This window comes from Tremella mesenterica (genome assembly GCF_000271645.1).
Source record: "Tremella mesenterica DSM 1558 unplaced genomic scaffold TREMEscaffold_13, whole genome shotgun sequence".
Taxonomy (NCBI): domain Eukaryota; kingdom Fungi; phylum Basidiomycota; class Tremellomycetes; order Tremellales; family Tremellaceae; genus Tremella; species Tremella mesenterica.
In genome coordinates, this window is record NW_006711237.1 from 269,360 (window position 1) to 281,845 (window position 12,486).

The 12,486-nt window shown below is 49.5% G+C and overlaps 2 protein-coding genes across 2 annotated transcripts; both read left to right on the forward strand.

Annotated features, from left to right (window-relative positions):
• Positions 1-1,082: 1,082 nt before the first annotated feature.
• On the forward strand, positions 1,083-4,622 carry TREMEDRAFT_65112 (uncharacterized protein; the record flags this gene model as incomplete). The annotated part of the gene is made up of 3 exons (XM_007007303.1): positions 1,083-2,301; positions 2,432-2,510; positions 2,666-4,622. 3 exons carry the CDS (start codon positions 1,083-1,085, stop codon positions 4,620-4,622), a joined length of 3,255 nt encoding a protein of 1,084 aa, XP_007007365.1.
• Positions 4,623-6,729: 2,107 nt separating this feature from the next.
• TREMEDRAFT_65113 (uncharacterized protein) lies at positions 6,730-9,087 on the forward strand (the record flags this gene model as incomplete). Its single annotated transcript, XM_007007304.1, has 5 exons — positions 6,730-6,802; positions 6,856-7,068; positions 7,132-7,269; positions 7,359-7,728; positions 7,779-9,087. The coding sequence occupies 5 exons, from the start codon at positions 6,730-6,732 to the stop codon at positions 9,085-9,087; spliced, it is 2,103 nt and encodes a 700-aa protein (XP_007007366.1).
• Between the last annotated feature and the right edge of the window lie 3,399 nt (positions 9,088-12,486).

The following is a 12,486-nucleotide window of genomic DNA, read 5'->3' on the forward strand; positions in this document are numbered from 1 at the left end:
AGCAGGAACACCACTCAGATCTCCACATCGATCAGCAGTCAATAGATGGTCGTCATGTTGCTCATGTCGGTCGCTTGGAGAAAGAGGACAAACAGGCAGTCTGCAAACAAGCCATGGTCAGTCACCATCACACTACCCCCGATATTTCCATCTGCCCGAGTCTCGCCATTGGCCACTCGGTCACCATGTGATATCAAGTGGGGAAAAAGAGGAACAAGTCTAGTCATCCCCAATTCCCCATAGGTCGGACGTACCATGAGATATTCGATCGTTTCTTCCCCAACGCAAATCTCACCTGCAGATCTCTCTTTCTTTTCTTTCTTCACCTTTACTCTCTTACTCACTACTCACTACTGACATCACACCTTTTATACTGATCACTGACAAGACTGACTTCTCCACGGATATGACTGATGCATAGGTTGTAGAGAAAGAGAAGAGAAGAGAATATTCTAATCTACGCTAATAAGAGGCTCGTGCGTCTTGATACGAAACTGATGTATTGATGATATTTGATGATGATGATCTCGTCTCAGGAGTCGAAACTACACAGACCCTCCTTTCAACCCTTAACAACGTCAACAACAACCACATCCATACACAACTTTGACTTCTCTCTGCTTCACTCCTCATTATCTCACATCTTCTGCTTTATTGCTGATATTGCTCATACTCGCCTCACTGTCTGCTTGCTATTTCACTCGATACCTATTACTCTGTACCGAAGACGACGACGGAGAAGAAAGCAAAACAGTGAGACACCTGTCAGGGGTCATAGCGCCAGCTAGTAGGAAGAGAACGAAGCGAAGAAAGAGAAAGACGTCTTCTCATCAAGTGGCGTTTGCTCTCTCTGTTCTCATTTCTCTATCGAAGCTTGGAAATCGGTTTGGAGGGCTTTTACTGGTGTGAAGGTAAGTAAACTCTTCCTGATCTATTCGCACTCCCGATAGCTCGGATGATTTCATCACACTCCTCATTTAAATGACTCTTTTGAGAAATGAAATGAATGTCCTAGATGACGAGATACTTGCAAAATCAGAGTGAAGATGATTGAGAAATGTTGACATTAAAGCTCGACAAACATGTCCCATCCCCCTGGGCAACCCCAAGAATCGGCTTGGACGTATTATCAACAACCCTACTACAGTCAACCATCATTCACTCTCCCTCACATGTACCATCCTCAACCTCAGCATTTTCCTCAAGTCAGTCATCAGCCTGGTCAAACTCCTTCTCACTCGCGTCACCCAAGTTTTCAAGGTCCTCCCGGAGGGTTTCTCGGACATCCCCACAAATCTTTCGTCCATCCTGGACAAGGTCAACATTCTCTCGGTTTCACACCCCATCAGAATGATCTTTACGAGTCTCACCATCCATCTCACCCCCATCATCCTCACGCTCTCCAAAACCCTCACCAAACTCATCATTCTCATTTCCACCCAGGTGAACTGAACCAATTCTCTTCGAATCCTCTTGCGCCCAGTGGTACTTCACAGCCTACTGAATTACCCGACGTCGGTTCTATCCATTTTGATCAAAACTCTCCTGAGCCTACCGAGCTCTCAGACGGTGATGCCGATTACTTATCACGTCCTTCTCGTCCCTCCAAGAAAGGTACAAAAGGGAAATCGAAGCCCGCTCGAGCACGGGGTAAGAAAACCAAATCGTCCAAGTCTGTCAAGACGACAATCAAACCTCCTGTCCTCGCATCCATCTCTGCCAATCTTCCATCTCGTCCCCGTCTCAACGACAAAAATAAATCTTCCTCATCACAAACAAAACTCACGTCCACTACGGAGAACAACGAACCGGATCTCATCTCTCAAGGAGATGACACTGCTCTTCTCCTTGTCTCCCCTTCCAGACCTCCTCTCTCCTTACGAGGATACAGAGGAGCTCTATTACCCGCTCCACCGAATAGTCAACTGGAAGTATGTGGGCTATTGATACTTCACCCTCCGACATTGGACAAACATGTGGAACGAGAACCACTGAATCAATACACTTTGACGCCAAAAAGGACAAGGGGTCTGAGTACTTCTCTTTCTGTCTCCGACTTTGGATCTAACAAACGTTTGGAGACGAATAACACTCTTGAGGATGATATGGGTAAAGGAGGAGAGAATGGGGAGATGATGATGGGAATGGGAGAATGGAAGAGTCAGTATGAGATGTATACTTGCAGATTGTGCGCCAAGACGTATGACGGTAGAAACGCTAGGAGTGTGGCTAGGAGACATTTGCAGGACAAACATGGCCTGCCTTTGAGTATGCAAGGGAGAAGGAGTCGATGGGATCAAGGTGAGCTCCTTACGTGTTTTGATCTGCATTCACTCCCTTCATTGAACCCGTGTCTCTTTGAGAATCTGTTGCCAAGTCGTGAGCGGTCCTGACCTGCGATATACGGTGTCGCCGTGATGCTGATTCTCAGCCGTGGACAGACCCAAAGATGCGGAAGAAGCAAGGGAACGAGCTCTGAAAAGTAAACGAGGGTGGGCGATGAAACATCGGTTAGTCACCCGTAACCCCATTCACCCTCGTCGTCAAGGCTCATTGTCGATGAACATCCATTCTCAACCGAACTCTCAATTTGAAAATGCCACATACCACCACACTCATCAGCCACTTAACTTGCCCACAAAGTCGTATCATTGCTAATCATCAGCATTCAAATCAGACTCGAACAACAACATTCCGACTTTCTATCCATGTTCGGTCCCCTCGGTCTATGTCTACCCAACGGAGTCCGTCTCATCGCTCCGCATCTCAAAGAAACCCAACACGTCCGGGGTAAATGGCTCGACGGTACTGGTCGTGTTGCCGTCGATATTCCTGCTGAACTGCTGGAGGGTGCTCGAGTGTTATCTGGTGCAGCTCTACCCAGCGGTCAGAGTTCAACTTTCGACGATCAGCTCCAACAAGAAACGCAGAACGGCTCCGCCCTTGTGGGAACATCGCAACAGGGCTCAAGGTCAGGTATGGAAGCTCAACTGGGCGATATACAGATGGAAGAAGGATGGGAGGCAGATGCCGATCTGGAACAACTACAAGAATGGCAAGCTAGTCTAGGGGCGGAACAATGGGAGACTCTCATGTCTACTGTTCCCGACGAAACTCTTTCTCTCCCTTCCATATCTCAACCTCACTTCTCTCATTCTCAATCCCGCAATGACGTGTCCCAAGGTCAACTTCATATCGACCCGGCACTACGATCACCAATGAAAGACAAGACAAATCCCGCTCAGACTAGTACATCGACTTCTCCGGCAACTTCCATCGACGAACCTCCAAGGATGGAACAACAATGGGTTCGATCGAGTGGATGGACACCAGCTACAAAGTTGAACTCTTCGACTTCACAAACTCTAGCTTCTCATTCTACTCATTCTCCTCTTATCTCTCTTACACCACTTCAATCTCTTCCTTTCTACCCTTCATCTCATAAAGATCGTAAAGATCATTTCGACCATGATGATGAAGGTCAAAAATCTGACCATCGAAAGACACCCTCTCGACAGAAGTCTTATAGGTCTACGGATCCTTTGGAAGCTGTAGCTGAAACATTGTTGGATTTACATTCTACACCGCTTCGTTCTGAATCTAATTCCGGCGACACAGGTCATCGTTTCTCTTCGTTATCCATCTCCAGATCTCTGGCTCGGACGTTACATACAGCACCTACATCTGACGAAATTTCTCGAACTCTCCATCCTATCTCGAGTTCTCATAATCTCCGCACCACACCCTCTACTTTGGAGAATGATTCGCAAGGTCACACCAGAAGTACCTCAGGTTGGGGTTTGATGGCAGCTGCGGAGATTACCGACAAACCATCTCGTGTAAAACCTATCAGAAGTAAAAGTCTCTTACATCCTTATCAACGTACTCGAGCAGAAAGTGTAACAACCGGAATGATAAGTGCCGACGATCCATTCATCGATCGACGACGAAGTAATGTTTCTCCGGGAGAATCACCTTCTACACATTTAGCAAAAAGACGTAAAACCATCTCAACAAGTCAATCTGGCTCTTCTATCCTTCCGACAAATCCATCCAAACATTCTTTCTCTGGATCGAAAGATGGTTCTCTCTTAGGTAGAGTTCTTCAACCTTTGAAACCAAATGTCGAAACTCCCGCAAAGTCGTTCTCATTAGGAGCTAGTGCTTTCGCTTTTGATGCCGGATCAAGCCATTCGACCCGAAAAGGATTCCCATCTTTCGGTGAAGATTTGAATTCTTCCATGAAGACGAATCACCATTCCTTCGGATCGGTATACAATGGGATGAGCGGTGTGGAAAAGATTATGACACCTTTGAGACAAGTACAAAAGGAGAATATCCATCCTCCTTCTAGTGACCCGGTGGCTAAATGGTTGAGATCAAGTCCTGGAAGTCCGGAAAAAGATTGGAAAGTCACACCGATGAGAACTCCAGGATTGGGGATGATGACTCCCGGTTTAGTCAAGATGAGACAAGGATTAAAGAGTACGCCTTTACGGACTGAAGCGTCAGTCTTGAGTGAGGAGAAGGAGTCATCGTTGGATGAGGAGAACGAGGGGTCATTGGGTATGGAAAGAGATGATGGTGAATTGACCCAGATGGAGGCGGTAGAGGCAGAATGATTGGATCGTTTTGTGGAATAGAACGTGCAGGCCGTTGACAAGATTGTTCTGTGAGTCCATGTAAGGTCGAGTTCGCCCGTTGGTGGAATAGTGAAACGAATGATTGGTGGACTCAGCGAGGAAATGAAGTGTTGGTGAAAGTCTCGAAGATTGGATCTCCGAAATGATAATGAAGTCTCATCTACGAGATTCGATATCGAAAAATGATAACAATGTCTCCTCTCGAAGACGGTTACTGGAAAATGGTTTCGTTGGTCCGTCTGGGAGATCATAATGTAAAAACGATCTTGATAATTCGTCTGCGGATTGTATCTCGGACTGGTATAGAATGGTAAATCGGGATGAGCGGGTGGAAAGGAAGGAAGGATGGGAGAAGAGAAAAAACAGAAGGACATTTTGAACCCTCATGGGACTTACGTTTGGTACTTTTATATCTCGGAGACATGCAACGACATTTTATGCCACTCAATTGTTCATCAAAATCATTGAATATGTATAAGATAAACCTCAGCACCACACTGTCAAGACCAGACCGAAGGTCGAAGGATCTGCGTCGAGGGTGATAGGCTACTTGTAGGGACTTGAACTAGTTGTGAGAGGATACGAGGATCGAAGCAAATAGTTCGAGGAGTGAAAAATAAGTTTGGCAAATGTATATGAGAACTTGTATGTTGAGACAGACAAGATACATTCGTCGAAGTTGTTCTAAGCTATGCACTACCTTATGTACATGGAATGAGAATGTAATGTAGATAAGGGTGGCTGGTAGTGTTTATCGGTGGCGGGTAATGGAGGTGATTGGATATTACCCAAACTAGCAACTTTGACGCACGTGGTCATGACACTGTCACGGCCGTCGAACAACTATTTCTTAATAGACCGACGGTCGACGAACCTCGGCTAACTTCACGCTCTGAGTCGATGTCTCACCCAACCAGGAGGGCGCAGACGTCGAAAGGGGTGTAACTACGGCGTACTTCGGCGTAGTTACTCTAACTAGGGTTTTGTTCTATTGATGGCGATGTATCTCGATGTATAGCTATCTCTATTTGTCTTTTACTACTGACAACAATCAAGGATCGCTGAAGAACTTCAGCGATCTTCTCAGCTAATATTATCTACTCCTCCTAGACGTTCATCCAACCCTCTCGCGCTTTGACGTACTTCAACGCACTTTGTCCAACTTCCCCGAGCCCTCGGCCATCCTCTTCCTCCTTCGACTAACTCCGCCTAACATCGCCGCACTTCTGCTCCCATTGTCCCTACTTAGCCTAACTCCGTCTAACTTCGCCGTACTTCTGCTCCCATTGTCCCTACTTAGACTAACTCCGCCTAACATCGCCGCACTTCTGCTCCCATTGTCCCTACTTAGCCTAACTCCGTCTAACTTCGCCGTACTTCTGCTCCCATTGTTCCTACTTAGCCTAACTCCGTCTAACCTCGCCGTACTTGGTGTCAGAAGTCCTGAGTTACGTGTAGAGTAAAGAGGTTAAGGCGTGATGGGGTTTTGATGGCCAAAGGAGGGTCATTGTTGGTGGAGTAATCGAGGTGTCGCGACGTAGTTCGTGACAGTCGCCCCCTTCTTTAGCCGCGAACGTCCTCGTGAGCGATTACACCTCTGTCGTGTCAAGAGAACTTAGCAGCGTAGTACCCCCATTCTCTCCCTCCCCATGACCATCCTTCACCCTTCTGCTCTTTGCGCTGCACTTCGTAGTTGGGCCTCCTTTCACTCCAAAACCCGACAATGAGACTCCCCTAACTTCGTCGAGGTTTGCCGTAAGAAGCCCTGTGTCTTTTGTAGGTGAGACACGCTTCCTGAATGGCAGCCGAACAACACCGTTGTTTGTCGAAGTAACCCTCGCTTATATTGAGATGAGACACTATAGCGTGGGAATTTTGATCGTCCCTGCGATGCCTTTTGTTGATGAAACGCGAAGTTTGCTGCATGTTGACGACGAGGGTTTAGGTTTGATTATACTAAATACTGAGCAGTTCGTCGAGCTTCTCTCTTTTTCCCATCTGCTTTCAAAACTTTCTATCTCTCTTACCTAGAAAACAGATTTGTTACCTTGAATCATCTTTTATTTCTTTAAGTATTTTTAACGTCATGGCCCCTCCTACTCCCACCTCTAACCCTTTCGCCGCCATGAGGAACTTTGGTGGTATGGTGTCGTCTGCTCGTGAGTTATTCCTCGACACTTACCTTACTTCGCCGGACTTGGCTGATGTTCAGTTTCCTTCGGCGACAGATCTCGCCAAGTCTCCTCCCTCGGCCTCGGCACCCTCTCTTTGGGGGAGCCGTCTGGCGATGTCCCGCCTCCTCGCTCCGCTTCTCCTCCCGCCGGTCCTCCCGCTGGTTCTCCCTCTGCTTCTCCTCCTCCTGGTTCTCGCTCTGCTTCCCCTCCTGCCGCCAGCCCTCGCCGCAGGACGCCCGCCTTTCGTCCTGGTGAGTCTCCGTCCTCCTCCGACCAGGAGTCGCTCAGTGGTTCGGAGTCGGACGATCAGTCAGACTTCGAAGGAAAAGGGGGTGATTATAGCGATGAGGATGATAGAATCGTGTCGGAGGGTGAAACCGAGTTAGAGGAACACTCGGATGATGATATGGTGGCGGTTAGTGTAGAGGACAACAACGTAGATAGTCCTGAGCGTGAGTTCTTCGTCCAACCTCTCACACCTTCGCCGAACTTGGCCTTGTTTATCTGTTCTTTAGCTCTTCAAGACATTGCTAACTCGCAGCCGCTCCTGCCCCTCCCCCTGCTCAAATTGTGGGCCAGAAACGACGCCGTTCCCTCTCCTCTTCTTCTTCTTCCTCTTCTTCTTCTTCCTCTTCTTCTTCCTCTTCCGGGGTTCTCCCCCCCCCCAACGCCATCGCCGCTGCCGCCGCTGCTGCCGCCGCCCGCCCTGCCGCCGCCATCGCTCCTGCTGCTGCCGCCGGTCCTGCTGCCGCCGCCCCCGTCGCTGCTCCCCCCCCTTCTCCCAGAGGGGAGCCTTCGCCCAAACGGGTGAAGAGATCACTGCGGGAAGAAGAGTACTTGTGGGAGAAGATGAAGTCCGAGCCTGGTCGTTGGATCGCGGTTGGTGTTGACGAAGCGTGTGATCGTTGCCGGTGAGTCCACCTATTCGTACTACGCCGAAGTTACTCCTGCTAATTAGTAGACGTGAGATTATCACGTATAATCGTCCAAACTGGCCCTGCCTCAAGGCAGTCAGGCCACACAACAAGGCCCTCCGTTGTGCTTCATGCACGTCTGGCCCCTGGTCCTTCTGTCCCGTGTCCTCTGCCCGGGACATCCCGCCCCGTCCCTTCGACGCTTCTCCTCTCCCCCCTCCCCAGACTCCAGCGTCTGTCCCCCGTTCGCGGGTACCGTCTTCGTCTCTCCGGTCGGTTCGCCGTACTTCGCCGGACCTCCGCCCGTCGCCTCCGTCGCCGTCGCCCTTCGCTCCTGTGGCCGGCCCATCACGTCTCCCGGCTGTTCCTCCTTCGTCTTCTCGCCGTCCTTCGGCCTCTGCTCCTTCGGCCTCCCGTCCTTCGGCCTCTCGTCCTTCGGCGCCACGTCCGTCCTCTCCAGTGGTAGCTTCTCCTCCGGCTCACAGCACCCGAAGTCGGCGTCCTTCTGTTCCTCCGGCCACTTCGGCGGCCCCTCCCGTCACCCCTCCCTCTGCTTCCCAGAAGACACCGAAGTCTTCTTTAAAGAAATCAAAAGGGAAATCTAAAGAGAAGGAGGTTGCCTTCAATGATGGTGATGTGGAAGGTGAAGATACTCAGCGTGCTGGTCCCTCTGCTCCCCGGTTGTCCCTCGTCCACCCTCGTATCTCCCTGGACGTCCGTATTCCTGAGGACGAAAAGGAATTCGCCACTTATCGTTCTCTCGTCCTCGGTCTCACTACTCAGCTCGAGGCCGCCCGAAATGATACATCTCTCCTGCTTGACTTCTCTTCTCGTCAAGCTAACGCTTTAAACAATCTCACTGCGGCGTTAGTAGATGTAGTCAACACTGAGGCTCTGGACGACGAAGCAAGGACAAGGTTAGCGGACGTCTCTCGCCGAAGCCTTACTGAGATAGCCGATGTTCGCCGAAGACTGTTCGACACCCCCTTCCTAGTCACTCCTATGGCGTATGAGCCACCACCGTCCCTTGACTGGTTAGGTCGCCGTAGTAGTTCTCGTGTCCCAGCTTCCGCCCAGACTGCTCTCGACCTCCTCAGTCTTCCCTTCGAGTGTCTACGGACCATACGTTCTCTGTGGAGGACTCCGAGCATGCAAGCTGCTCGAGATGTCCAGGACTTCGGTGACTTCTTTGGGGCTATGAATCGGGCATGGAATGCTTCTCTCTCTACTGCGTTCCCGTCTGAGACTCTCGATCTACCTTCGGTCATCGGTAGCCTCCATACCAATCCCGCGGGTCCGAGTAGATCGAAGGAGAAAGGAAAAGGAAAAGGTAAGGGTAAGAGTAAGGACAAGTGAGCGGTACGTAGCTGTAATCCTATGTTGTATGCAGTACGTTCTATCTCCTAGCCCTTCGCAGGCGCCCTTCCTTCGGCTTAGTAGGGTGAAGTTCGTGGAACTTCGCCAATATGTCATCAGCTCCATCGACGTTCTCCACTGGTTCCCATGATACTGAATCGTCTGTTCCTTCGTAACCTAACCATCCACCAAGTACTCTAACTTTCCTGACCTCTTATTTACTCTAGAGTCCACAATATCCTTTACCTCCCAAGACTCTCCCACATTGTCTACTTCTACTGGCCCAGGTGGCTCAGCTTGCTGACCAGGAAATATTGGAGGGTGATAAGGACGGAGCAAGGAGACATGGAATACATCATGGATACCTGCCATCGTTCCTGGTAATTCCAATTTACAAGCATGAGAACCTACCTGCCGTACTACCTTGTACGGCCCACTTTGCTTAACATCTAACTTCTTCATTGGTCTCTTCGTCTTAATATTCTCTAACGACAGCATCACTAGGTCTCCTTCCGCGAAGTTCGGCGTAGTCCGGTGTTTCCTATTGTATCCTTCGGCGTACTTCTCATTAGCTTTCTCAATTCCTTCGATACAATCTTTGTGTATTTCAGTCAAGTCTTTTACCACCACCGTAGCAGCGGGCACTTCGACCTCGCTAGCCTTTATCTCTTCAGCCCAACGAGGGTGATATCCATAGTTCGCATAGAATGGGGTTTTGTTTATCGCAGAGTGCTGGGTGTTGTTGTAAGCAAAGCTAGCTCGAGCGAGTAGCTTTGACCAGTCGTTCTGCTGATAGGAGGTGAAGATTCGAAGATACAGTTCCAAAGACTGGTTGGTTCGCTCGGTCTGTCCGTCAGTCTGTGGATGATATGCAGTAGAGAGATGTAGTCTTATTCCGAGACTATCGGTCAAATTCTTCCAGAACTTGGAGGTAAACTTCGATCCCCTGTCCGATACTATATTCTCTGGCAACCCATGCTGGGCCACCACATAGTCCAAAATCAACTCTGATAGGCCGGCTGCGGTTAACTTCGTCGTAGTCGGGATAAAAATGGCCCATTTGGTCAACCGATCCACCACTACCAGGATGGAGTTATATCCATGGGAATTTGGCAGCTCCTCGATAAAATCCATCGAGATGCTAGACCAAGGTTTCGTAGCTACCTCCAGTGGTTTAAGCTCTCCATGGGGTTTCTGTCTATTAGTCTTTGCCCTCTGACATACCGCGCATCCAGCGATGTAGTCCTCAACATCCTTCCTTACTCCAATCCAGACATAGTCCCTTAGAACTAGCTCAAGGGTCTTCGCTGAACCTGGGTGACCAGCTAAGGCCGAGTCATGTCGCGTTTTCATGATCTTCAGCCGAGCATCGGCGTAGTTCGGCACATAAATGCGATCGTCGAAGGTGAGGAAACCTCTTGAGTTCCACCCCCCACGAAGGATTAGAGGAGACCGCGAACTACGGCGTAGTTCGGTGATTGATCCTGGTTCCTGCACGTTATCGTTACACGTAGGATGAGAACACTCAGCGCAAACGACTCCTAATAATTCTTCTCTGACCCCTTCTATGTCTTCGTCCTCCTGAACTCCAAGTACTAGATCCATAGGGTCCACAAGATCATTTTCCTTTACCTCCCTTGTCCCTTGCAATGCTCGAAGGAGGTGACGCAACTCCGACGTGGTGGCGTCAACTTCGTCGAACTTCGGCAGACCTTGGATAAGGTTGCTCTCTTGTACCATGGTACTTCCTTTCCCGGAATGATAGTCCGCCCGTCTAGATAATCCATCTGGAAGACTTGCCTGGGTTCCTGGCCGATAAACCATTTTAAACCTGAAGTTAGCTAGCTCCTCTACCCACCTACCTTGCCGAGGACTGAGTTGTTTCGGCTCCATCCAGTAGGTAAGGTTTAGATGGTCGGTAAGTACTGTGGTTTCTACCTGCAATAATAAGTGTCTCCTTCTTCTGAAACCCTCCACTACAGCGAGGAACTCCTTTTCTCCTACCGTATAATTCAGCTGAGCTGTGTTGAAAGCACCAGACTCAATAGCTACCGGGTGTTCTTGACCAGCCGTGTTGATCTGCGAAATTATGAACCCCCAGCCGAAGAACGACGCATCTGTCTGTAATATCGTCTTCAATGTAGGGTCAAAATGGGCTAATACCGGCGCAGTACACATCCTAGCCTTCAACTCTTTGAAGGCTGACTCCTGTTCGACTCCCCATACAAATGGTACCTCCTTCCTTGTCAAGTCATTGATAGGTCTAGCAATCTTCGAGAAGTTGGGGACAAAGCGCCTGTAATAGCTTACTACTCCAATGAATCCCCTTGACTCTCGTAGATTCTTAGGACGTGGGAAGGAAGTGATGGCATCAATGTATTCTGGGTTCACCGATACACCTTTAGAGGATACCACGAAACCCAGAAACACCACCGAATCTCTTTCGAACTCGCACTTACTAGCTTTCACGTACAGGCTCGCCTTCCGCAGTACCTCAAAGACCTTCGCCGTAGTTCCTCGTAATTCCTCCAACGTATTCCCATAAATGAGGATATCGTCAATGTAGACCACGACTCCATTCCCTAGTAGCTCTCTAAACACCTCATTTAGGAAGTGTTGGAAGACCGCGGGGGCGTTTCGCAGCCCATCACGAACAACCAGAGATTCAAACATACCATACTGTGTCCTGAACGCCGTCAGGTGTTCATGTCCCTCTGTCACCCTCAACAATTGGTATGCTCCAATTAAATCTAGTTTGCTGAAATACCTTGCTTTTCCAAGTTCTTCGGTAATTTGACCTATTAGAGGGAGAGGGTAGGCATCTGGTATGGTCGCTTCGTTCAGTTTTTGATAGTCGATGACCATTCGCCATTGTCCTTCGGCTTTCTTCGGTATCATAAACATTGGTGAGCCGTATGGCGAGTTACTTGCCCGAATTCGGCCAGCGGCGATTTCGCGATCTAGTATGTCTCTCAGCGCGCGTCTCTGATCTTCTCCTTGAGCATAGAGGGAGGCGACCTTAAGGTTCGCCCCCTCCTTAAGCTCAAACTTCAAATCGTAGGACCTTGAAGGGGGAAGGGTCTCTCCTCCCTTCTTCGGATTAAAAACGTCAATGTACTGGTGGTATTGTTCAGGAACTACCTGGAACAACTCGTCTTGTTCCTCCGGGCTCAGCTCTTCAAGCTCATCTTCGCCGCGGAGGTCTATCGCGTCCGTCAGAGTCGGCAGCCCTATGGCCGCTAACTTCGCCGCACTTGGTGGGGTTGGGATGGGAAATTTCACCGAGTTGTCTCTTCCATCAAGGACAACCCCTTCCTTCCTCATCCAATCCCACCCTATCACAACATCTGCGTCGCAGAGCGTTGTTACATCGAGACAAACAGATCGCACTTCGGCGTC